This window comes from Protopterus annectens, chromosome 5.part1 (genome assembly GCF_019279795.1).
Source record: "Protopterus annectens isolate FY-2018-M chromosome 5.part1, PAN1.0, whole genome shotgun sequence".
NCBI classification, from domain to species: domain Eukaryota; kingdom Metazoa; phylum Chordata; order Ceratodontiformes; family Protopteridae; genus Protopterus; species Protopterus annectens.
In genome coordinates, this window is record NC_056736.1 from 533,510,627 (window position 1) to 533,534,074 (window position 23,448).

Below are 23,448 nucleotides of genomic sequence, written 5' to 3' on the forward strand. Positions count from 1 at the left end.
TATAGTTGGTTTAGATTTTGATTTCCATTTTCTAGTAATTGCTTTTTTTAGCAGCCACCATAATTAGACACATCAAGGCCTTACCATGTCTAGGCAATTCCAATTCTGTATCATAGTTCAAGAAAAATCATCTCCCTCATCAATCCAATCTGCCCACCCAGCATCTCTAACACTGCACCCCAGAGGCAATTCTTGAAGTTCGCTAGCTCACCGCACTCTGTGAAAATAGGGCCTATATTACATATCCGAACACTTAAATGTTCGAATCGCTAAAGACTGACCTTCAGCGAGCGAACATTTAAATGTTCGAATATGAATAAAATGAAAAAAAAAAAAAAAAAACTAAAGGGTGTAAGCAGGGGGGCAAGCCCCCTGCACCCCCCCCACCTATCTGCTAATTAAATGTACCAACTCCAAGATTGCTCTACAGTGCAGGGAATTGGAAATTTCCCATTTCCGCACTGTAGCGCACTGATGTGCGATCTCAGAGTTGGTATATTTAAGTAGCGGGGGGGTGTGGGGGGGTGCAGGGGGGCTTGTCCCCCTGCTTAAAATCTTTACTTTTTCTTTTAATTTTATTTTATTACATATTCGAAAATTTGAATGTTCGATTGCTAAAGGTAGATCTTTAGCGATTCGAACATTTAAGCATTCGGACATGTAATATAGACCTGAGAATATATATTCCAATTACCTTTTTCTTCCCCGTCACACCTCCACCATTTGCTGTCTACCTGAGGAAAAATTATTTGGAGTTTACTTGGGGAATAAAAATATCTATGTAAACATTTTCATGGAAAAATCCTAAATCTTCTAGATTTTGTTGCATATTTGGGAGACATACATCTATCCCCCCATTGTTTCTTCATTCACTGTTTATCCAGTCTCTCTTTCAAATACTTTTAAACTCCTCTGATTGATTTTTATAGTTATCATGGAATATTTTATATGCTCTACTAATTATCCTTATTTAATGGCAGATTCTGTTCTAGATTCTACTGAAAACTCTACCAGTGTTGGCCTTTTGTTTGGGACCCCCCTATTTCTTTCTCTTTGCCTATACTGTGATAATCATTGATAGAAAAGGCAGTCTCTGACCTGCTGTACAAATAGATTTTTGGTCTCTTCCCATTCTATCATCTTTCCCTCTCCAGTTATTTGCTCCCAATACATTGGTTCCTTTGCCAGCTTTCTCCAACAAATTCCAGCCTCCTCTTGCCTATGGTGTATATCCCCAATTGCAGTCATCCCTATGGGCAGAGTCTCCTTTCTCCATTCCCATGTTGCCTTTGTTCTTAAGATACCTTCTGCTACTTTATAGATATAATATTCTGTATGATTACTGTTATTCTCCTTAAAGGCCTGCATCCAAAATCCTAGTCTCTCCTTGTTTCTTGAGCTTCCCTCCATTTCATCATCATCCCGTTCCACTTTGAATTATAGTTTTCTGCTTGTGCTATGTATAGGAATCTTAACTGTGCAGCACTGAAATACCCCTTCAAATCGGGTAATCACAATCCACCCTGTTCTACTGGAAGAATCAGCTTATCCTCCTTGACTCATGCCATCTTCCCCTCCCAGATGAAGTCTTTCACCTCTTTATTAATTGTTTTCCACAACTTCTCTGGTTGATAAAAATATGCCTGACCTGTGTACAAGGCTAATGGGACTAAACACATTTTAACTGCTTGTATCTTACTATCCATATCCATATAACAAAGCTTTCATTTTTTCAGTTTTTGTTTACTATCTTCCCATATATCGTTAGCTGCCACACCAAAATCATTTGACACCATACTCCTAAATACTTCATTTTATCACGTCCCCATAAATATGGATATTGCTAAATAAATTCATATGAAGGTACATAATTTACCACTATTGCCTTTGTTTCAGCTTCATTAATGTTGCATCCTGAAAAGATTTGAAACTGCCTTAAAAATGTTCCACAACACTGTGATGTCTCTTTCTGGTTTTGTCAGGTATATAATAATGTTGTGTCTTTTGGCCTTTTCTGGTTAGGGGTCGCCACAGCGGAACTCCGGTCCGCTAATGATTGGCAGTGTATTTTTACGTGCCGAGTTGCCAGACCTGACGCACAACCTTCAATGAAGGTATGCCCATTCATGCATGTCTCCACACAGATGACGCTATAGTTGAGAATCTAACAGGACAATGTCTTACTGTGAGGTGACAATGCTACCGCAGCACCACCACTGCAGCTGTCAGGTATAAAATAATATCATCTGCAAATACAACCATCTTTTCTTGACTATCATACCAATTATATCCTTGAATTTCTGTGTCCCTTATTTTCTTTGCCAATGATTCTATATATCATGTAAATAACAAAGAAGAAAGAGGACACCTCTGCCTGATTCCTCTAGGTCAGGCAGAAATTATCAGAGAGGGCCCCAACCACTTTAATTTTCACCTCCGATCCCTCATATATCTTCCTAGTTAACCTTATATTTTTTTTTCAGGAAGTGCAAATGATTCTATTACCCTGCTCAAAAAGTCCCAGTTTACTCTGTCAAATGCTTTTTCTGCATCAAAACCCACCAACAACAATGGTATTTCCTTACATTCTGCTTCCCTCTGGATTATCAGTGTTCTGTTTATGTTGTCAAATGTTTGCCTCCCCTCCACAAAACCACACCGATTCATATCTATCAATTTTGGCATTACTTCTGCCATTCTTTTAGCCATTATAAGCATGAATACTGTATAGACATGGTTTGGTATTGAAATGGGCCAGTATGAAGCTGGATTTGATGGATCTTTATCCTGTTTAGGTATTACAGCTACCACTGCCTTCTCCCAGGATGTTGGCACTTCACCTCCTCTTAAAATACTGTTAAATAAAACCTTCCAAATCTTTATCAGTTTTTCCCTCCTAGCTTCCAAACTTCCACAGAAATACCATCTATTCCTGGGGACTTTCCTGTAGATTAGTTATACATCACAATTTTTATCTCATCTCCTCCTATCCTAACCATTACTAAATTGTGCCTCATCTACCTCTAACCTTGGCATATTTAATTCTTCCATAAACATTTCCATTTGTATCTTTTCTTGATTTCCATATTTCTTTGCTTTATGCGCACTTTCATAGAATTTCCAAAATATTTCTAATAGCGCTACAGGATCTCGTTACCTTCCCTGTTATAAGCTCCTTAAGCTTGGTGACAGCTCTTTCTACTTTCTGTTGCCTGAGTTGTTTCACTAAAAGTTTTTGTGCTCCAGTGTTGCTATCAAAAAACAGTTGCTTAACAGCAATCTTTCTAAACACTGTCCGTACTTGAGTCATTAGGTCCTTGTACATAGCCTGCACTAATTCTACAAATGTTTCTGGGACTTCAAACCACCGCAGTACTGCACAGATCAGCATTCTTGGGACCTTGTCATATGCTTTCTCCAAGTCTAGGAATGCCCAGTTGAACTCTATTCTCATTTCTAGCTTCTTCTGAAGTATCTGGCTCAATGCAAACAACGGGTCAGTTGTGCTGCATCCAGATCTGAATCTGAACTGCTCATCTCCCATCTTACATTCTACTACTCTACGTATCCGTGTATCAATCACCTTCTCCAGAACTTTCATGCAATATGATAGGAGTTTGATGCCCCTGCACTGCCCACAGTTGTGGATGTCCCCATTGTTCTTGTACACTGGCACGAGTATGCTTATTCTCCAGTCATTTGGGATACGCCTTTCTCTCCACACTGCTATTAGTACCCTCAGCAGCCATTTCTCCCCTATCTCACCCAGCATCTTTATCATATCTGCTGTGACCTCATCTGAGCCTGCTGCTTTCCCTGACTTCATCTTCCTTAGTGCTGCTCTTACTTCTTCTAAGCTGGGCTCCTCTTCTGCTCTCATTGTAGGCTGTTTCTGGGGCAGTACAGCTTCTGTGGGGTTTTCTTCATTCAGAAGCTGCTGGAAATACTCCTTCCATCTGCCTTTGATGTTCTCATGGCTGGTGAGCAGGTTGTTGCTGGCATCCCTTATGAAGGGTGTCGGACTATCTTCTTTATCTTTCTGTCTTTCCCTTTGCAACCTGATGTAGTTTCTTTGTGCCCCTTACTGAGTCACTTTCCAGAAGTTGGTACAGTGCCTCTGATGCCCTATTCTTTGCTATTGCAACTTCTTTCTTAGCTTCTTTGTTAGCCAACCAGTAGCCCTTCATAGACTGGTCAGTCTTGTCTGTCTCCCACTTCTTCCTGCACTCCTTTTTTTCTTTTGATGACTTCCTGGACTTCTGCGTCCACCACCAGCTTTCCTTATGAACCTTATTTCCATACCTGGCTCAGCCACATATCTTTTCTGTAGTCCTAATACATGCTGTTTTTACGTGCTGCCATTCTTCTTCAACTGCATATTATCGAGCTGACCCTTTATTTTCTGCATAGCACACTGCAATTGCTCCTCTTCTTGTTCAGTTAGATTCCCCATTATGCAATACTTTAACATCTGTCACAGTCCCCCTAAATAATTCTTGTTCCTTTTTAACCATATCTCTCTCTTTCTTTTAATTCCGCCCTATTTTTAAACTCCACATTAATTTGGTCCCACTCCCTAGCTATATTTTAGAAGAAATTTCTGTCTTCTGCAAAACTCCCAAATAATTTCCACTACCCATTCCTTAAATTCCTCTCTTTTCAACAGATAGGTGGGAAAGTGCCACTGTCTCATTTTTGTTTCATTACCCTGCATTTTTATTTATTATTGGTGCATGATCCGAAATAGTTATTGGAGACGTTTTACAACTTTCAATTAAATGTACTTGTTCCTGTGAAATGTAGGTAATGTCTAGCCTAGTCCAGTTTTTGTATATCAGGGAATAATATGAAAATTCACTCTGAACTTCTACTACTGAATTCACATCTTCCATGCCAAATATTTTTTATAAACATCTTGAACTATCTACCCTCCTTTGTTATATTTTGCCTTCTGGGCACCTAGACACATCTTCCCTGTTGCAAATAAAATTCCATTCCCCACCTATAAATAATATTCTCTGCTGAAAACTGAGTATTTCTTCCAGAAATTTCCTAAGCACCAGTATAGCAGTTTTAGGTGGAATATAAATACATGTCAGTTTAATCCTCCTCCTCCCTTACCAGTAGCCCCTTAGTACTACATATCTACCATTATCATTTTTCCCCTACTATCACTATTGTCCCAGATATTCCATTGAATAACCATCCTGAAAACCTTCTTTATCAAATTCACATGTTCAATTCTTTCCAAATGTGTCTTCTGTAGCATGGCTATTTGAGCTCTGCATTCCATCATCAGCTTTCCTTATGTACCTTATTTCCATACCTGGCTTGGCCGTACATCTTTTCTGTAGTCTTAATACATGCTGTTTTTAGGTGCTGCCATTCTTCTTCAACTTCACTTATTTCCTCCTCTTCTTGGAGTGCTAGAGCCCTGAGTAATTCCTTGAATTGTTGTACTTTCTCTCCAGTCAACTTCTAGTCTTCAGCCTCGTCTCTGTTGATCTTAAAGCCTTCTCTGGCCACTGCTTGCAGCTGATTTTGGCAACTAGTGGTTTATGCTGTGGGCCAACTGTTTCACTGGGGGTGACTTGGCAATCATGGATTCTGCCCCAGTGCCTTTTCTTACTAGGAGGAAGTTTATCTGAGTTGTACATATGTTGACTTCTCTTGCATATGATCGTCTCTCTTTCCGAAACATGTATTGGCTACTATCAAGCCATTTGCCAGATAGAAGTCTAGAATGGCTTCTCCTTCTTTATTCTTGTTGCCCCACCCATGTGGACCCAAGGCAGTCCTCATATCCTGTTCTGTCTGTCCTGATATGTGCATTCAAGTTACTCATTATCAACACCAATTCATGTTGTCCTGCTTTATCTAGTAGGTCCTGCAACTGCTGTCTGAATGCACTCTTTTCCTCACTATCACAACCCTGCTGTGGGGCATAGGCTGAGATTATGAATACTGCCCTATCATTACACTGAAGTCTGACTGCCATGAGTCTGTCATTAATTCTGATGATATCCCTTACTGCCTTCTGAAGCCTCTATCTCACCACAATTCCTACACCATTTCTAGCCTGCCCTCCACCTGAGTAGTAGACTCTGGATCCCAAGCCAAGTGGCTATGCAGCACTGCTCTTCCATCTCATCTCCTAGATAGATACAATGTCCAGCCTCCTCCTTATCATCATGTCATCCACTTCCAAGCTGCGTCCTGTCTGTGAACCTACATTAAGCATAGCAATTCTCAGTTCATGTTTGGCAGGTTGGCTGGTTTTATGTCCAGCTTTCGCTCAAAAAAGCTATCCCAGGTAACCCAGGCTGGGCAACTATACACTGGCCAGCCCGTAGCTTATTGATCCAGGACTGCTGGGCTTTATGGCAGGCACACACTGGCCAATAGGAGTACATATACCCCTCCCACCATTAGCACGGGTCTCTGGCGTGGGTCAGAGTTGGCCGGGTCCTCAACCCACTTATCACTAGTAACTACCCATGCCCAATTTTGACGACATTAGTCAACATGACCAAATCACCTAGAGCCATATTTTATACTGTCGAGTGGCTAGCCCTGCCACGGTGCACAGTCTGTGATCCATGTTCTCCTATCTTGAGGATACTGCCCACCACAGTAGATGCCCAAAGCGGTTCACCTGTACAACTCTTCCTCCTATAGGGCACCATATAGAGTCTGTGCTGCTGCCCACAGCTCCAGTCATTGGTGAGCCTGAGATAGAAACACTCAGTATGTTTTTCGGACATGGAAGAAACCCCGTGGAGACACAGGGAGAACATGCAAACTCCAAATAGGCATTGGTTGGAGGTCAGGATCGAGCCTTATACATGGGAGGTAAAGACCTTAACCACTTAGCCATCTGGTCTTTTTTTATCTGCTTTCTCTTAAAACTTAAGATAAAGCTAACAGCCTTAATCCAGTCATTCTCATATGCAAGAATGAGAAAAAGCACATTTTTTTCTTGCATCATAATCTTTACATAGGAAGTTACTAGACTACTGGCCCTGAGGCCCTTACAAGCCTAGCCAAGAATTAGCCCATGTTCCGACAATTCAGCACCCGATGCCCCTGAACAGACTTTTTTTCTTTTTTTTTCTGACATTGCAGTGCCTACATTTCATAAAACTGAATGAGGAGAAAGAAAAGAAGGAAAAAGAGAGACACCTGTTTACTTTAGTATCCCCATTACACTTGAAAATAACTGAGAAAACTTTATAGCATGCAGATATAATGCACTATACAAATATTACTGTTAAAAACAAAAGTTTGTTTTCCTTACAGTTAACGCTTTCCGTCCTCTTCCCCTCTCCTAAGTGTTCCTCCAAACATTAATGACATGAGACAGGCATATGCTTTGGAGTCACCTATACATTTAACAAAGTTAAAAAATCAAATATTTCCAGGTTTTCTTGTTCTGTCATGCTTCAGAAATATAACTAATGCTTTATAATCCCACATTTATCTGTCAATTTCCGAGTTACTGGTTTTATTCCAGTTTATCTCCATTTCCCAAACCCAGTCTCTGCTTCCTTTCCAACATACTCTCGGTTCTTCTAGTCAACTACTGTGCTTTTTTCTGTCACTCAAGCATTTTCTGTTGAAACACTGGAAACGGTTTAACTGGCACAGTCTCTCTGTGGTCTTTATTAACAGAAGAACAAGAACCAGAGTATCCTTCTATTACACAGCTCACTTTTTGTTGGACAAATTTTGTATTTTCTCCTTAGCATGTTCTGCATCAAAAATTAATTTTGTCTCTCCAGGAAAGAATATTCTGAAGATAGCTGGATACAGCAGTTTGAATTTCACAACTACTTCTTGACATCCCCTGACTAGTGGAATAACTGCCTGATGTACAGTGAGTAATCATTTTCCATAAACAATCTGCTGTCTTCCACTTTTAGTACTTTGTTTGTTTGCCACAGTTTTGTCAGAATCAACTCCTTCTGTTGGTCGGACTGCATCTTTACTATTAAAGGTTTAGGTTGCCTTCTCATGGCCAGGTTGGGAGCATACACGCAATGTGCCCTTTCAATTAACAACTACTGCTGTGAAATACCAGTCCAGTTGCTTATTTGTGCTTACATAAAATTAGTAGTCTGCTCCTTCAAGCTTCTCTGGTACAACAGAAAATCTCATGTTTTCCCTGTGTGTCTGTCCTCTAATTCTATTATTTTTTGCAACATATCTTCTTGAGTAGTCTCATATTCAGCCAGCCTTTTCTTCATTTTGACATACGATTTTTGCAGTTTTATCTCCTCATCTGAATATCTGTTTAAAGCTTCTTCCATTGTATCCAGACTTTTGTTATTTGAGTTGCTATACTCCCATCAGTGTTTAATTTATTTTAATCAGCTCTGAATACATTTGATTTATTTTTCCCCTACGTTACTAGAAGTCATGTCTTGCACCAAAGCTGAAACGTGCACTGCTTTTTGCTGTACAGCTGCAGAATTTTTCCTGGTCAGAGTTTTTTTCCATACCTTTTGTGGTTGATTTTCTTTCAAGTTCTCTGAATTTCTTTTTTGTTGGCATCCAGGTACTGCACTTACTAGCCTGCTACTGAAATGTATCTAAAAAATGAGTCCACTGGCTTTCCCTCTCTCCTGATTTTCTGTTTTCACACTGGGAAAGCTGAAATAAGAAGTTATGTACCTACCATAACGTTCCATGTTAGTTGTCTTCTCTCGCCTTCTTTCTTGCTTGATGGGTTCGGAGCCGATCCCTCGGCTCCGACTCGGCACTTGCTAAGCTCGAGAGTCACTTTTACCAGCTCGAGGCAGCCCCATATCCCATGATGCAAGGCGGTAAGTACCCAGATCTCGTTTGATGACAAAGGGCAATAGCACCAAGCATAAAACACTTCCAAAGGAAGAAAGAAAACTTACAGGATGGAAGAAAGACCAGGTCTGAATGGTTTTCAGCATAATAATTTCTTATAACAAGGTCTGTCCAGGCCTGGGGGAAGGAGGGAGGGTCGCAAGAAAGAAGGCGAGAGAAGACAACTAACATGGAACGTTATGGTAGGTACATAACTTCTTAATGTTAAGTTGTCAATCTCGCCTTCATTCTTGCTTGATGGGACCGTCCTAGCACCTCTATCCTGGGTGGCTCAATGGAACAGACTCTTGAGGACTGTAGAGCCAAAACTGGCTCTGTCCCTGGAGGCCAAATCCAATTTGTAGTGGGAAACAAAAGTATGAGGAGTGGCCCAAGTGGCCGCTGCACAAATAGTGTCTAGAGGAAGTCTAGCTTGAAAGGCTGTAGAAGTAGCTAAGCTCCTAGTTGAATGTGCTTTAGGTTTTGAGCACAGCTGTTTTCCCCTGAGTAGATAAATTTCAGAGATGACCGAAGAAAGCCATCTAGACAAGGTTACTTTAGAAACAGGAAGGCCTTTCTTATTATCCGCATAGGAAACAAAAAGTTGATCAGATTTCCTAAATTTTTTTGTTCTGTCCAAATAATATCTGAGTTGACGGTGGACATCAAGATAATGTAATTTTGTTCGGCTCTGTCTGAATAGTTCGAAAGATACAGGGAGATCAATGGATTGATTCAAATTGGTTTTTGAGGCGACCTTAGGCAGAAAGGTCGGATTAGTTCTCAATGACACTCTGTCCTTGTGAAAAACCAAATAGGGGGGTCGAACCGATAGAGCATGAAGTTCAGACACCCTCCTGGCCGATGTAATAGCCACTAGGAATAAAGTTTTCCAAGAAAGAAATTTCAGGGAGCAAGAAACAGCTGGCTCGAAGGGGGGAAGAATCAAGGATGTCAGCACTAAATTTAGATCCCACTGAGGAGGAGGATTCCTGATTGGAGGCTTTAGTAGGAAAATTCCTTTCAAGAAGGCCCTGCAGAGCCTATGGGACATAATATTATGATCTGCGACTCCGACATGAAAGTTGGAGATAGCAGCCAATTGAACTCTGACTGTGGAAGAAGAGGAGCCTGCATGAAAAATCTCTGCTAAGAAGTCCAGAACTGCCTGAACAGGGGCAGTGAAAGGATCAATATTCCTGGCCTTAGCCCAATAAGAGAAACGTTTCCATTTGCTTGTATAAATCCTCCTGGTAGAGGATTTTAAAGAAGCTACTATGATGTCTCTAACTGGGTTAGAGATCAAAGGAAGCCTGGCTAAGGAAGGAAGTGGAGCAACCATGCTGTGAGGTTGAGAGAAGGAATAGACCGGTGCAGCTGCCCGGATTGGTGAATCAGAAGATCTGGCACTGGGTCCAGATGCCACGGCTGCACCAAAAGGTGACGATGGAGGAACGGAAACCAAACTTGTCGAGGCCAGTAAGGGGCAATGAGAATCAATTTGGCTCTCAAAACGGTAGCTTTCTGGATAACTTGAGGGATCAGAGGAAATGGAGGAAGGCATAAAGAAGTCCCTGGGGCCAATCCTGGGTCAGAGCATCTCTGGGGGATGGCCTGGTAGAGGAAGAGACAGAAGAAGTCTGGGCATTTGCTGTTTTGGGGAGTAGCAAAAAGATCGCAACATGGACGACCCCATTCCAGAAATATCTCTTCCGCTATAGATTGCTTGAGAGACCACTCGTGAGGCATGAGAATAGCTCTGCTCAATCTGTCCGCTACAATGTTGGTTTTCCCAGGGATATGCGTTGCTACCAGAAACCGATGAGAGGAGATCGCCCATTGCCATAGTCTGAGCGCTTCTCGACACAAGGGGTAGGACTTGGTTCCGCCCTGTTTGTTGATATACCAAACTACAGACATGTTGTCTGTGTGGACTGCAATTGTCCCTACGGGAAGAAAGTCGTTGAGGGCTTGCAACGTTAAAAGCACTGCTCTCATCTCCAGGACATTTATGTGCAGATGGTACTCGAACGGCTGCCACGTCCCATGAACCATCCTGCCCTGATAATGACCCCCCCACCCGATCAGGGAGGCATCCATGGTGACAGTGGCTATCGGGGATGGGGGTACAAAGTACCTGCCTTGGTGAACCTGAGGAGATGTGATCCACCAAGCAAGATGATCTTTGCAAGTCTGTGTCACCAGAATCTGGTGACGCATTGGAAGTTGTTGGTACGACCACTGTGTGAACAGCATCCACTGAAGAAGGCGCATGTAGAATCGAGCCAGGGGAAGAAGAGTAATGGCCGCAGCCATGAGGCCTAATACCTTTAGAACCATTCTGGCCTGTATTTTCTTGTTGGCCAGAATGATCCTGACATGACTTTGAATGTCTGAAACTCTTTGATCTGTAAGGGTAGCTGACATCCGAACAGTGTTTAAGTTTGCCTATGAAAGTAATAGACTGGCAGGGCGATAAGGATGATTTTTCGAAGTTTATCGAGATGCCCAAAAGAGTACAAAGCTTTATTGTGTAATCCCTGGCTTGAATAAGCTGATGCCTGGTGGTGGCTGAAAGGAGCCAGTCGTCGAGATACGGAAACACCTGGAATCCCTGACGTCTCAGGTGAGCCGTGACCACTGCCATGCATTTGGTGAACACTCTGGGGGCTGTAGTGAGACCAAAGGGCAGGGCTCTGAACTGGAAATGACTGGACCCCAGCCGAAAGCGGAGAAATCTCCTGGAGCGTCTGTGAATTTTGATGTGATAGTACGCATCCTGAAGATCTATTGAGCACATCCAGTTGTCCTTCTGTAAGAAGGGCAGAATTGACTGAAGAGTGACCATTTGGAATCTTGTCTTCCTCACAGACTTGTTGAGTCTGCTGAGATCCAATATTGGTCTCCAGTCTCCCGTCTTTTTGGGGACCAAAAAGAACCTTGAGTAGATTCCGGGCTCTGAATGGTCTTTTGTAACTGGCTGAATGGCTCTTTTTTGCAGTAGTTTTGAGACTTCTAACTCTGCAATTTCCCTTAGACCGGGTGGTACATCTGGAAGGGAATTTGAGGGAAAAGGACTTTCCTCGAAAGGAATTATGTAACCCTTGGATATGATCGACTGTACCCATCTGTCTTGAGTGAGGGAATGCCAGGCTTCTGGGTACAGTGATAATCTTCCCCCGACTGCCTCCAAGGAGGGACAGCCGGGCAACATCTCAGGGATGCTGAAAGGGCTTGTCAGAGAGAGGCTCTCTGTTTCCCTGGTTTTGGACCCCCTCTGCCTCTAGAGCGGCGTCTGTTGTTGTTACCCCCTCTGCCTCTAGGGGTAAACTGACCACGTGAATCCGGCGTGACTTCTTGGGATTTGTGGAACCACATTTTGCCACCTTTCTGTCCTTTGGGGTAAGGTCTAGAAGGGGTGGAAAAACGGACTCCTACAGCAGAAAGAGTCTTGCCGTCCTGCTCGCACCTGGTCAAAGTTTCCTTCACTTGAGGGCCAAACAAAGCTGACCCATCAAAGGGAGAATTTGTGAAGGACGCCTTAAAGGGATCTGCAAAGTCACATAGCCGCATCCAGGCTTGGCGTCTAAGAGCCACACCTGTACCTGCGGCTCTACTCGCTCCATCAGCAGCATATGATATTAGCTGCATGGAGGAGTTTGCAATGGAATTAAGGGTTCCTAGCTGCGAAGCAATTTTTTCTTGAGCCCCTGCAGCTGTAGGATCCTGTACTACTTCACCCAGCTCCTTAAGGATATCCCTCTGGAGTCTGGTGAAGTGACATAGGTAATTCAGCGAGCATAGCAAAGGTCGCTGAGGAAAACATCCGCTTACCGTACCTATCCATGGTCCTAGAGTCCTTATTAGGAGGATGGACGGGTACGGAAGGATCTGCAAGTTCCTTCTTGGTGGCAGCAGCCACCACCATGGCATCAGCGGGGACACCCTTAGTGAGGAATTGCTTGTCACACGGGGCAGTGATAAATTTTGAAGGCCTCCTAGGGACTGGCTCTACAGAGTCAGGAGCTGCCCACGCCTTTCGGGCAATAACCTGCATAAGGGGGTCGAAAGGCGGAGACACCCAGGAGGTGGAGGGCCGAGATCCAAACGCCTCTAGGTATACTGACTCATCCTCAGAGGGATTGTTGGTGGGCCAGTTGGTGGGCCAGTTTCCCCTCTGTTTAAGGAGTTCTAGGATGTCTGAGAAGGAGACATCCTCAGAGGGGGATCTAGGGGATCCCTCTGACTCATCAAAGTCAGTATCTGAAGTGATAGACTCGGGGGAGTCTACATGTTTCCTCTTACAAGTCCTCTTCCTAGGAGGATCTCCCGAAACATCAGGAGAATCCTCGGAAGAGGGGGAAATTCCCAATGGGGAAACCTGAGGCGGAGGATCTCTGGGTCCTGTAGCAAGAGAAGTGGCAGAGATGTCAACAGGCACTATAGAGGGAGGAGCTAAGGGAACAGACTGCTGACTGATACCAGTGGCCAGCACACTCTTCATCACCTCGAATGCTCCCCTCCCAGGCAGGTCCGAGAGAACCCGTTCCGACAAACTAGGAACTCCAGGGACCACCGAAAGGGAAGTCTCCGAGGCAGATGTCGGAGCCGAGCTCACCAAGGCCGAGGCTCCAAGGGGCAGAGCGGGTTCGGACAAGGGTCCGATACCACTCACCCCCTCGGAGGAGACCATGGAAGCCCGGCCACCGAATCCCTCTAAGGAAGGTCTCGAAGAGGAGATAAGAGTAGAGGCTGAAGGAACAGAAGGGGGTATCTGTCCTCCAGCCGTAGCAGTAACCATTCCCGAAGACTTCAACTCCAAGCTCTGGGGTAGAGTTGGAGGAGGAACTGTAACGGGGTGTGGACCAATAGTGGTCTGTTGAGACGGACTATGTAACATTTGGGCCAGTGCCTGTGACTTAAGTAATCTACTGACCACTCTCTCTAAGTCATGGTCAGAAAGCCTGGATGACCTTGAAGATCGGCTCTGATGGCTCCGTTCCGAAAGGAGAGGTGAAGCCGGAGCCGAAAGTATCGGCTCCAAAGAAGCAGACCTAGACCTCTTCCTGGAAGGAGCCATCGGAACCGATGAAACTATAGAACCTGTCGGAGCCGACAACTTATTGGAGCCGACAGGAAGCCTCGATGCATCGGCTCCAGCCGGATCCGATACAGCCACAAAAGAAACGGTAGAAACGAAATGGGTATGAGCAAACTAGGAACACACGACTGACGACCGCTGGTGAGGGTAGATGAAAAGCAGGCTATTTAAGATAGAAGAGTCCACAAATGAGCCGTTGGCAAAAAAGTTCAAACTCTTTAATTCCACTCAGTTACGTCACGTAATTGAGTGGAATTAAAGAGTTTGAACTTTTTTGCCAACGGCTCATTTGTGGACTCTTCTATCTTAAATAGCCTGCTTTTCATCTACCCTCACCAGCGGTCGTCAGTCGTGTGTTACAAAAGAAACGGTGTCGGAGCCGATCGGAGCCGACACCGATGCCTGTGCCACATGGTGGTCGGAACCGATCGGAGCCGACACCGAAGTGGTCGATGCAGAATCGGCACCGATAGCCATCGGTGCCGAAGGCTTAGTTAAGCCAGAATCGGCTCCAGCCGGAGCCGATCTCGACTCAGAACGAGTCGGAGCCGAGGCCGCAGGCTTTGACACAGAAGACTGGGCCTTGGAAGATTTGGCAGACTTGGATGGCGCAGACTTAGCCGGAGAGCCCTCCGGCTTAAGAAGGCCCCTAAGTATTAGTTTGTTTCTTCTTTCCTGCAGGACTCTCTGGCTGAAGGAATGACATATAGCACAGGAGTCCTGCAGGTGAAGAGGCCCCAGGCAATACAGGCAAGAAGTGTGACCGTCTGTCAGAGACATCTTCTGACAGCACGAGTCACACTTCTTAAAGCCTGAGACCCTCTCTTTTGACATGGTGTACACAACACACACACACACCAGTCAAAGAATTAAATTAAATTAGATACACCAAAAAGGTATAACTAAAAAAACACACACACACACCCTAACAGGGGGGGGATGGGATGGGTAAAGTTGACTAAAAAATAAGAAGAGACAGGGAAATTTCTGTCAAAAATCTTTAAAATTAACTTAAAACTAAAAATTAAAGGGTTTTAGTAAAACGGGCTAAAATATCAAAGTAGTAAATCACTTACCAGGAGCTGGTAAAGGAGGACCTCATAAGCGGCAAACGAGATCAGGGTACTTACCGCCTTGCATCATGGGATATGGGGCTGCCTCGAGCTGGTAAAAGTGACTCTCGAGCTTAGCAAGTGCCGAGTCGGAGCCGAGGGATCGGCTCCGAACCCATCAAGCAAGAATGAAGGCGAGATTGACAACTTAACATTCAAGCTTTTACTCAATGTGCAGCAATCTTAAAAGTCCATTCATAAAATACATGTTGATGCAAAGCCTGTTGTTCTATTAACTTAATGAATTAGAGAAATATTTAAAACTGTCCCTGTCCTTGATTTTAATCCTTTGACCCTGTCCCTGATTTTAATCCTTTGACCCCATTTTTGTATTTGCTCAAAAATTTCAAGCACAAATTTCGAGAGAGATGTTGCTGCCTGTTTGACAGGGCTCATTAAGTGCTTTATCGCTGGTAAAACACTTTACGCTCCTACAATTTCTCTTCCTTTTTTCTGTAACTGAAAGTACATGCAACAAAAAAGCTCAATGCACTGTAAAGAATTATAAGTCTCAGATCAAAACCAGTTTATTATATGTTACACAGATGCCAAGATTCATCTCAAGTTTCACTCAAGGTGAATTTCTTGGCATCCATGTCTTGAACACATACTAAGTTAGTTATGATCAGAGATCTGATCATAATCCTCTGCACTATGTGCTAATGGATGTCAAAAAGATCACCTTGACAGAAGAGCAAAACAAAGTTTAAGATATGAATCTTGACATTCATATCTTAATTCATTATAACATATAGAGCTTTATCTGCTCTACATACCACCAGATACGTAAAAATTGCAGGACTGCGAATCATTTTAAAGCTTTGAAATCCATAAATCACTTAGAAGTAAACATATGGCCTTGAAATCTGTTAGACACTTCAATCTCCCACACGTTTGCTTTTTTCTGTATATGTGACAGAGAAATGTCCAAAGGCTTTTAAAGCTGTTTAGCTTGATTCTGGTGTGTTGTGGTAGCTGGCACTGGTCACTGTTATGCAAAGTGCTTAACAAATATCTTTCTTCTCAATTTTGAATATAATCATAGAACTCCATGCACTGTAATGTCAGAATAAACAATAATAGAGTAAGAAAAAGGAAATGGAAGCAGCTGTTCATTTTGAATAGCAGGAAATGCTGAAAATGTACAACATACAATACACATGGACATACCTTCACCCACTGTTCAATGTCATCATAATCCAGCTGTGGCTAGAAAACAAAAGAAATAATTATTAGAAATATGATTATACCATCATCAATTTAATTGTATGTTATTATTAAATACTGCAAACCTGACTCTCTTCAAACAGTATAAAACAGTAAGAGTTCCTACAGCTCAGACTGATACGGAAGCACTGAAGTCTGAAATCACATCCTTATCCATGAATGAATAACATAAGTGGAAACTCTATCAAATAATACAACTGGAGTATTTTATGCAAACAGTTTGTCTGAAACACAGACTGGGATGGCAGGTATTTATAAACAGACTTTAACTGTTTCACCTAAACTACCTATCACCCTACAACTTTATCCTGTATTTAAATCAACACTGAAAGATTAAAGTTTGCAAGATACTCACCACAACTGACAGACACTTACCATTTCAGCTGATCTATGAGAAGGTCTTCTGCATGGGAAATTGTTGGTATATCCTCTCCTGACATCTCCTAATATCCCCAACTCAGTACTTTTCTGGAATATCTAAAGCTTATTTGTACATTTCTCAGCACTCACAGTGATGTCACACACTAGCCTAGGAGAATATTTTTAGCCCCTGTACTTCCTAGTCCGATCTTCATAATCTGAGAAACCACAATCTGAGAGAGACAAAAAGAAATATAAAATGATATACTTGACCCAACTTACAGGAACATCCATCCACATAATACACACACATGAAAAGGCAATCGAAACACACGAGGATGGTGAAAAAGTACCACATACCCGCTACAGGGGGGCCTTCTCACAAATCAGACAATATGGTGAGTACATATCTGTTTTACCCGAAGAGACTTCTCTAGGGACAAGCCAAAAACACAATGGCTGAGAAGCCTAATTCCAAGGGTGCCAAAGGAGTCCCACATCCTGGAATCACAGCCCAAAAATCTTGCTTGACAATTTTATTTTATTATTTATTTTATTTTTTATTTATTTTATTTTACATTTGTTGACCGGGCTAGTCTATCTGGATATATGTCCATTTTCAGTAGAGGCCCGGGGAGAAAAGCTCCAATGAGTATTACATGGTTTCGGAAGGTGTTACAAAAGAAGTACTAACAAGTATAAAACTAATAGTAAACAACTAGTAAATAATTTTTTTTTTTTTTTTTTTAAACCTCAATAAAGAAGCAAACACCTAAGTCAGGTGTTTCACAAAGAACATTACAATACTTTACAATACAAAAAATTAGTACATAAATTTTATAAGAGGAATGTTGAAGTGTAATGAGAGGTAAAGAAAAGCTGAAGGAGTGTAGAGAGAGAAAAAAAAAGAAAAAAATAGGGAAGAAGGAAAGTAAGAAAAAAGGAGAACAGAGTAGGTCTCATTATGTTTCCAACAGAGTTTGTGAATAGGCAGTCACTTGTAGAGTTATTAGTACATAGACTTTTGAAGAAGTACTGTGTGAAGGGTCTAAAAAGTGGGGGAGAGGTCTGGGAACAGATATCTGAGGGTTGATTATAGCATATTTTCCACCAAAGTTGGAGAAAAGGCAATGTGTGTAGGGGAAAAAGGCAGATGACAAGAAAAGAAATAGTATTAGTCTGGGTTACTACAGGGGCATAGCCATCTTGTGTTGAGATGCACTTTTAGATTCCTTTTGAAAAGTGGGAGAGAAGTCAGAGATGAGATATCTGAGGGTAGTTTATTCCAAATTTTTCCAACAGAGTTTGAGAACAGGCAGTCACCTGCAGAGTTTTTAGATATAGTGGTTTTGATTAATAGTTTGCTTGAAGAGCGTAGCTGTTTCTGATTGTAGTAAGGTGTGATGTGACAAGAGAGTATAGGAGTTTTGGAGGGTTGGTGCAGGGTTTTGTGAGCTATCATAAGTTGTTGAAGTTTGAGCTGATTAGGAAGTTCTAACCAGCTTAGTTGTTTTAGGTTCAGGCAGTGATGTGTTCTAAAAGGGCTCCTGTAACAAATCTAGCAATATTATTGTAAGATGTTACTAGCTTGTTGAGGTTTTTCTTTGATAGATTTGTGTATATAGGGGAAGCATAGAGTAAAGTAGAGATAAGGTGAGTTCTGGCTAACGTAGTTCTTGCAAGTGGAGTAAGAAAGGGTTTGATTCTGTAGAGGGTTCCTATTTTTTGTTCACTGATTTTATAGTAGTGTTGATATGATTATCAAAGTTTAGATTGTTGTCTATTGTTATTCCTAGTAATTTTGTGGTAGCATCAGGAGAAATTATAGTATTGTCATTGGATGTAATAGTGAAGTGTAAGGGGATGTGCCTTTGGGTGGGTGTGAAGAGAAGCAGTTTAGTTTTCTTGGGGTTAAGTAGTAGGCAGCGATGTGAGAACCATTGTTCTACAGTGTTAAAGGCTTTTTGGGTAAGAGACTGGAGTTCTGTTTGAGAGGTAGATGAACAGATAATGGTAGAATCATCTGCATATTGAATACAGATAGTATTTGGGATAGCTAATTGCAAGTCGTTGATAAAGATGGAAAAAAGAAGTGGGCCTAAGATGGAGCCTTGTGGCACCCCAAGAGAGATGGGAAGATGATCAGATAGTGAATTTTTCCAAAGTACTGCCTGCTGTCGGTTTTCAAGGTAAGATTTAAACCAAGTTATGGCAGGAGTATCAAGTGAAAGAGAAGCCAGAATGTGCAAAAGTAGTCGGTGGTTCACCATATCAAAGGCTTTAGATAAGTCGATGAAGAGTGCAGATGAAAGTCTATTTTCGTTGCGATTAAAGTTGATGGAGTTTGTAAATGAGAGCAGTGTGGTGGTGGTACTGTGGGAAGGTCTAAAGCCATGCTGACACTTGGCTAGTAGGTTGTTTTGTAGAAGGTGATTTAGCAGTTGTTTATGGATACATTTTTCCAAAATTTTAGCAATGGGGGATAATAGTGCTATAGGACGATAGTTAGAGAAGTCCATAGAGTTTCCCCCTTTGTGTAGTGGGATGATGTGAGATATCTTCCAGATGGAAGGGATAGTTCCTTCATTAATAGATCTATTTATCAAAATAGAAATGGGGTAGGCAATGGCTTTAGCTCCTATTTGCAGGAATTCAGCAGGAAGATTGTCTGCGGAGGGGGTGGTAGGTTTAAGTTTTTGAAGTAAGGATGAGATAAAGGAAGTAGGAATAGGTAGTAGATGAAATGGAGGGGGTGGATTAGAAAAAGATGGAAGTAGCTTAGATGTATCTGGAGATAGGTGGCTAGCAAGAGTTTGAATATTGTTTGTGAAGAAAGAGTTGAAAGCATTAGCTGTTTGTGTAGGATTTTCTGGGTTAGAGTCTTGTGGGTCGGGTGTTATAGATTGCCCTGGGGATAGAAGATTATTAATGCCTGTCCAGAATTTTTTAGGTTCCTTTTTGGATGATTGTTGTAGATGAAGGTAGTAGTTCTTTTTATCTGTCAAGATGGCTTTTTTTGTACTATTTCTACATTCTCTAAAGATTTGACGGTCAGCTAGATTCTTAGTGTTACGCCATTTAGCCCAGGATTTATTTCTGATCGTGATTTTTTGTCTAGTATTATTGGTCAGCCAGGGGGCAGGTTTGGCTTTGGTCCTGATAGTACGTATTGGTGCGTGCTGGTCAAGAATAGCAAAAAATGTAGAATTGAAGTACTGTACTGCATCATTGAGAGGAAGAAATTTTAGAGGAGACCAGTCACATTGTCTCAGTTCTGTCAGAAAGGATTCTGAGTTAAATTGTTTTTAGAACGTAATGTTCTGACTGTGTGTTGAAGGATTATATTAGTTTTATGCCTAATAATATATGTTAGAGAGTGGTCACTTAGATCGCCTGGAAGTGTGCCGGTTTTATAGGTTTGTTGGGGGTGTTAGTAAGTATCCAGTCTAATGTGTTATCCTTGTTATTGTTTTTATTTGTTCTGGTAGGGCAGGTAATTAGTTGTGAGAAGCCATGTAGGTTTATGTGGGAGGTGGGGTTTAAGTTGTTACAAGAATTCCAATTAATGTTTAAGTCACCTAAGATATAAGTTTCTTGTGGGAGATTAGTGGAGAGCCAACTGAGGATATTTTCAAGAGCATAAATGTTATTTCCTGGGGGAAGATACATACAAATTATGTATATGGCTTTTCTTTTGTTGATTTGAAGTTTAGAGCAAATTATTTCAGCACTATTGATTGTGGGGAGGTTCAGATTTATAGTACTGATTTGAAGCTGGGTTTTATAGAGAATTGCTACACCTCCCCCTTTTTTTATTGAGCGGTCAAGTCTAACAAAGCTGTGAAGTTGTAGTAATGACCAAGTGGATATGGCATAAGTGTTCAAAATGGAAATATTTTTGAAGCAAGCACTGAAGCAGCCACACCACTAATGAAGTGCTCTTTGAGAAAAAAGGCAGTTAGCTGCCTCCTGATGGCAAAGATAATGAAGTTAGAAATCCACAAGTAAAGGCTCTACTTAGCCACTGCAGGCTCCACCTACCTGAAGCAAAAAATGGCAAATAAATGGATTGCCTCGTTGAACTTGTCAAACTTCTTCAAGTAAAACCTGACAGCATATATTCAAATATGAAGGCTTCTCCCTCTGGATTCAGGCCACAGGAGAGAAAAAAAACAAGGAGAAGAACGGATGATTTAAAGACAGTTCTGGCCAATCTTTCTGAAAAATAAATGAATATGTTTTAAAGGATTTTGAGGCGTCTGACACACTGGAAAGTGATGCCAACTAATTCTGAGAAAAGCAATGGCCATGAAGAACAGCATCTTCCAAAGGACAAATGGTGCAAACACATCAGCTGGTTTGAAGGACAGGCATGTCTGTAAATTATGAAGTTTTAATCTCAAGGAGAACATTGGTTCTTCATTAGCAGGTAAATATGGAATAGGGATGTGCTAGACAATGGTTTTCCTTTCCATAAGGTTAAGTTGTGCAGAGGGGTGCACCTGGTGGTGGATTAAGTAAGTTAAGTCATACAAGTGTCTCAGCTTGATGGGTAAAGGATAGCCTCCTGTCCACATGAAGAAACACTTCCAGTTATTTAGTTAGTCTGGTAAGTGGGAGGCTTCATTGCATCTTCATTCATCTCTCAGACTAATGTAGGTGTCTTGTTTTCTAGACTGAATTTTACAAATATCATTTAATGAAAATATAAACAATATTCCTGTCTGATATATTTAAAAACAGACTTTAATTGTATAATATGGAATTTCACAGACAAAACAATGCTTTCTGCCAATTTTTGTGTGCAGTACAAAACAGCACTGAATAATGAGTCTACACTTGACTGCTCCAACTGTTCAACTCCATTTCAACAGGCCAGATTTGAAAAATACAATGGGATCACTTAAGATCTCTTCAGAAAACCAATTTGATAAATATTTTGTTAGTCTATTGTACAGCTCATAATTAGTGCAAACAGGCAGTAGAATAGTCCTCAAAAAATATTGTGTCGTAGTATGACTATGAACTCAAAGGTGCTGCTGTGTACAAACTTATAACAAATACAGTATTATAACTTACAAACTATCCCCTTACATTGTTAATTTACAACTACTACAACATACACAACTAGCAGAGAACTGTGAAAAGCAGGAGTACGATAATGTGGGCATGTGTGGCCAGTATGCAACTAGGGTAGTAGCACTTTTCTCCTACTCTGCTTCTACATATATCTCTGACAGGAAAGTATATTTCTAAACAAATCTAAACAACTTAATTGAGTGAATTTTGATAAATCTTGCAATCCTTGAGGATTTTATCATTTTTTTTTTTTTACATATTCCATTCTTTTCCTGTCAAATTCTCATGGGAAATAGTCATCACTGTATCCAGCCTTATAATGAGTCATACAAAGTTAACTTCACAAGAGTCTGTACTTAAAAAGAGATTCATTCAGTACTAACATTCAAGAATTATCACTTAGGATAGATAAACTGGACCCCAAAACTGAGGATTTTAAACAGAACTTTTCCAAACAAATGGAACAAATCAATGAAGCTATGTAGCTGCAGAAGACCCATATATCAGGCATTGAAGATTATTTAAATAACATAGAAGGAAGACTGAATGACGATGAAAATAATATTGAGTTCCTGTTAAAGCAAGATACTCTTCTCCTAGTCAAAATTGATGACCTTGAAAACATCTCGCAGGAATAATATCTGTATATTTGGATTACTGGAAAGAACTGAAGGCAATAATATGATTAATTTTTCATCTTCCTGGCTCCACAAAATTTTAGACTTACCAGAAGCACTCTCATTCAGAACAGAGAAAGCACATCATAGATCCTTACTTACTACTGCATCTAAAATAACACTTCTCCAAAGTCTAGTATTGTTAATTTTTTTCCTCTCAAAACAAAGAACTTGTTCTTAATGCTGCCTGGACTAGATCACCACTCAGAACAGATGGATGTAACATTCATTTTGACAATGACTATTTTGCATCAGTAATCTCCAAGTGAAAACAATTTCTTCCTTTCATTATAGAACTTAAAGAAAAACAAATAAAAGTAAATCTACTGTTTCCTGCCAGATTAAAATTTTTTCTTTCAGATGAAACTAAACTCTTCAAAGATCTGGACCATGCATGGTCATATCTAAAAACTAATAAAATATTAGAACAAACAGAAGATATGGATTGGTCCATTATATCCTTCAAGAGTTAAGCAGAGAAAAATAGATGGTAGGTAAATGAAAAGAAGAAGAAATTAAGAGGAAAATGACTGGTTTCTTAATTTATATATAAAGAAAATAAAGTGCTATAGATTGCTTTTCTTATGTAAATATGTCTATTCTATATCTTTGCATTTTTTAAACAATACTGGAAAAGATCACATACTCATCAGTAACATAAACAGAAGTTAGAAAATCAAAAAGAAGTCTGTTATTACAGGGTAACCTAACCTTTTATGTTATACTTGCCTGTTTTATAAACAACCAATACTTTACTGATATATTATCACAAAATATTATTACGGCTTTTTAGTCTCAATCCTTATTTAAAAGAATCACATGGCCCCATACCAAAATTTACACCATGGTGTTGCCTTCACAGTTGGTTACCATTAAGTTAATGCATGCTTTCTGTCTATATGTCAGATGTCCCACTGGGAAAGAAACAAAGAACTCAAAAAAAGTAAACGTAAGCAGCACAGGATACTCCAATTTATTGTCACAACACAGGATAAGCAAAATTCCACACACTAAGCGCTTTCACCATATTACAATGGCTTCTTCAGAGTAGAGT

The 23,448-nt window shown here is 41.1% G+C and overlaps 1 protein-coding gene across 1 annotated transcript in view; it reads right to left on the reverse strand.

Annotated features, from left to right (window-relative positions):
• CCDC191 (coiled-coil domain containing 191) overlaps nt 1-23,448 on the reverse strand; it is a 1,143,870-nt gene that overhangs the window by 977,931 nt on the left and 142,491 nt on the right. Inside the window, exon 2 of the mRNA XM_044073155.1 lies at nt 16,222-16,260. Within this exon, the coding sequence (XP_043929090.1) occupies nt 16,222-16,260 (39 nt within the window). The remainder of the gene's footprint in view (nt 1-16,221; nt 16,261-23,448) is intronic.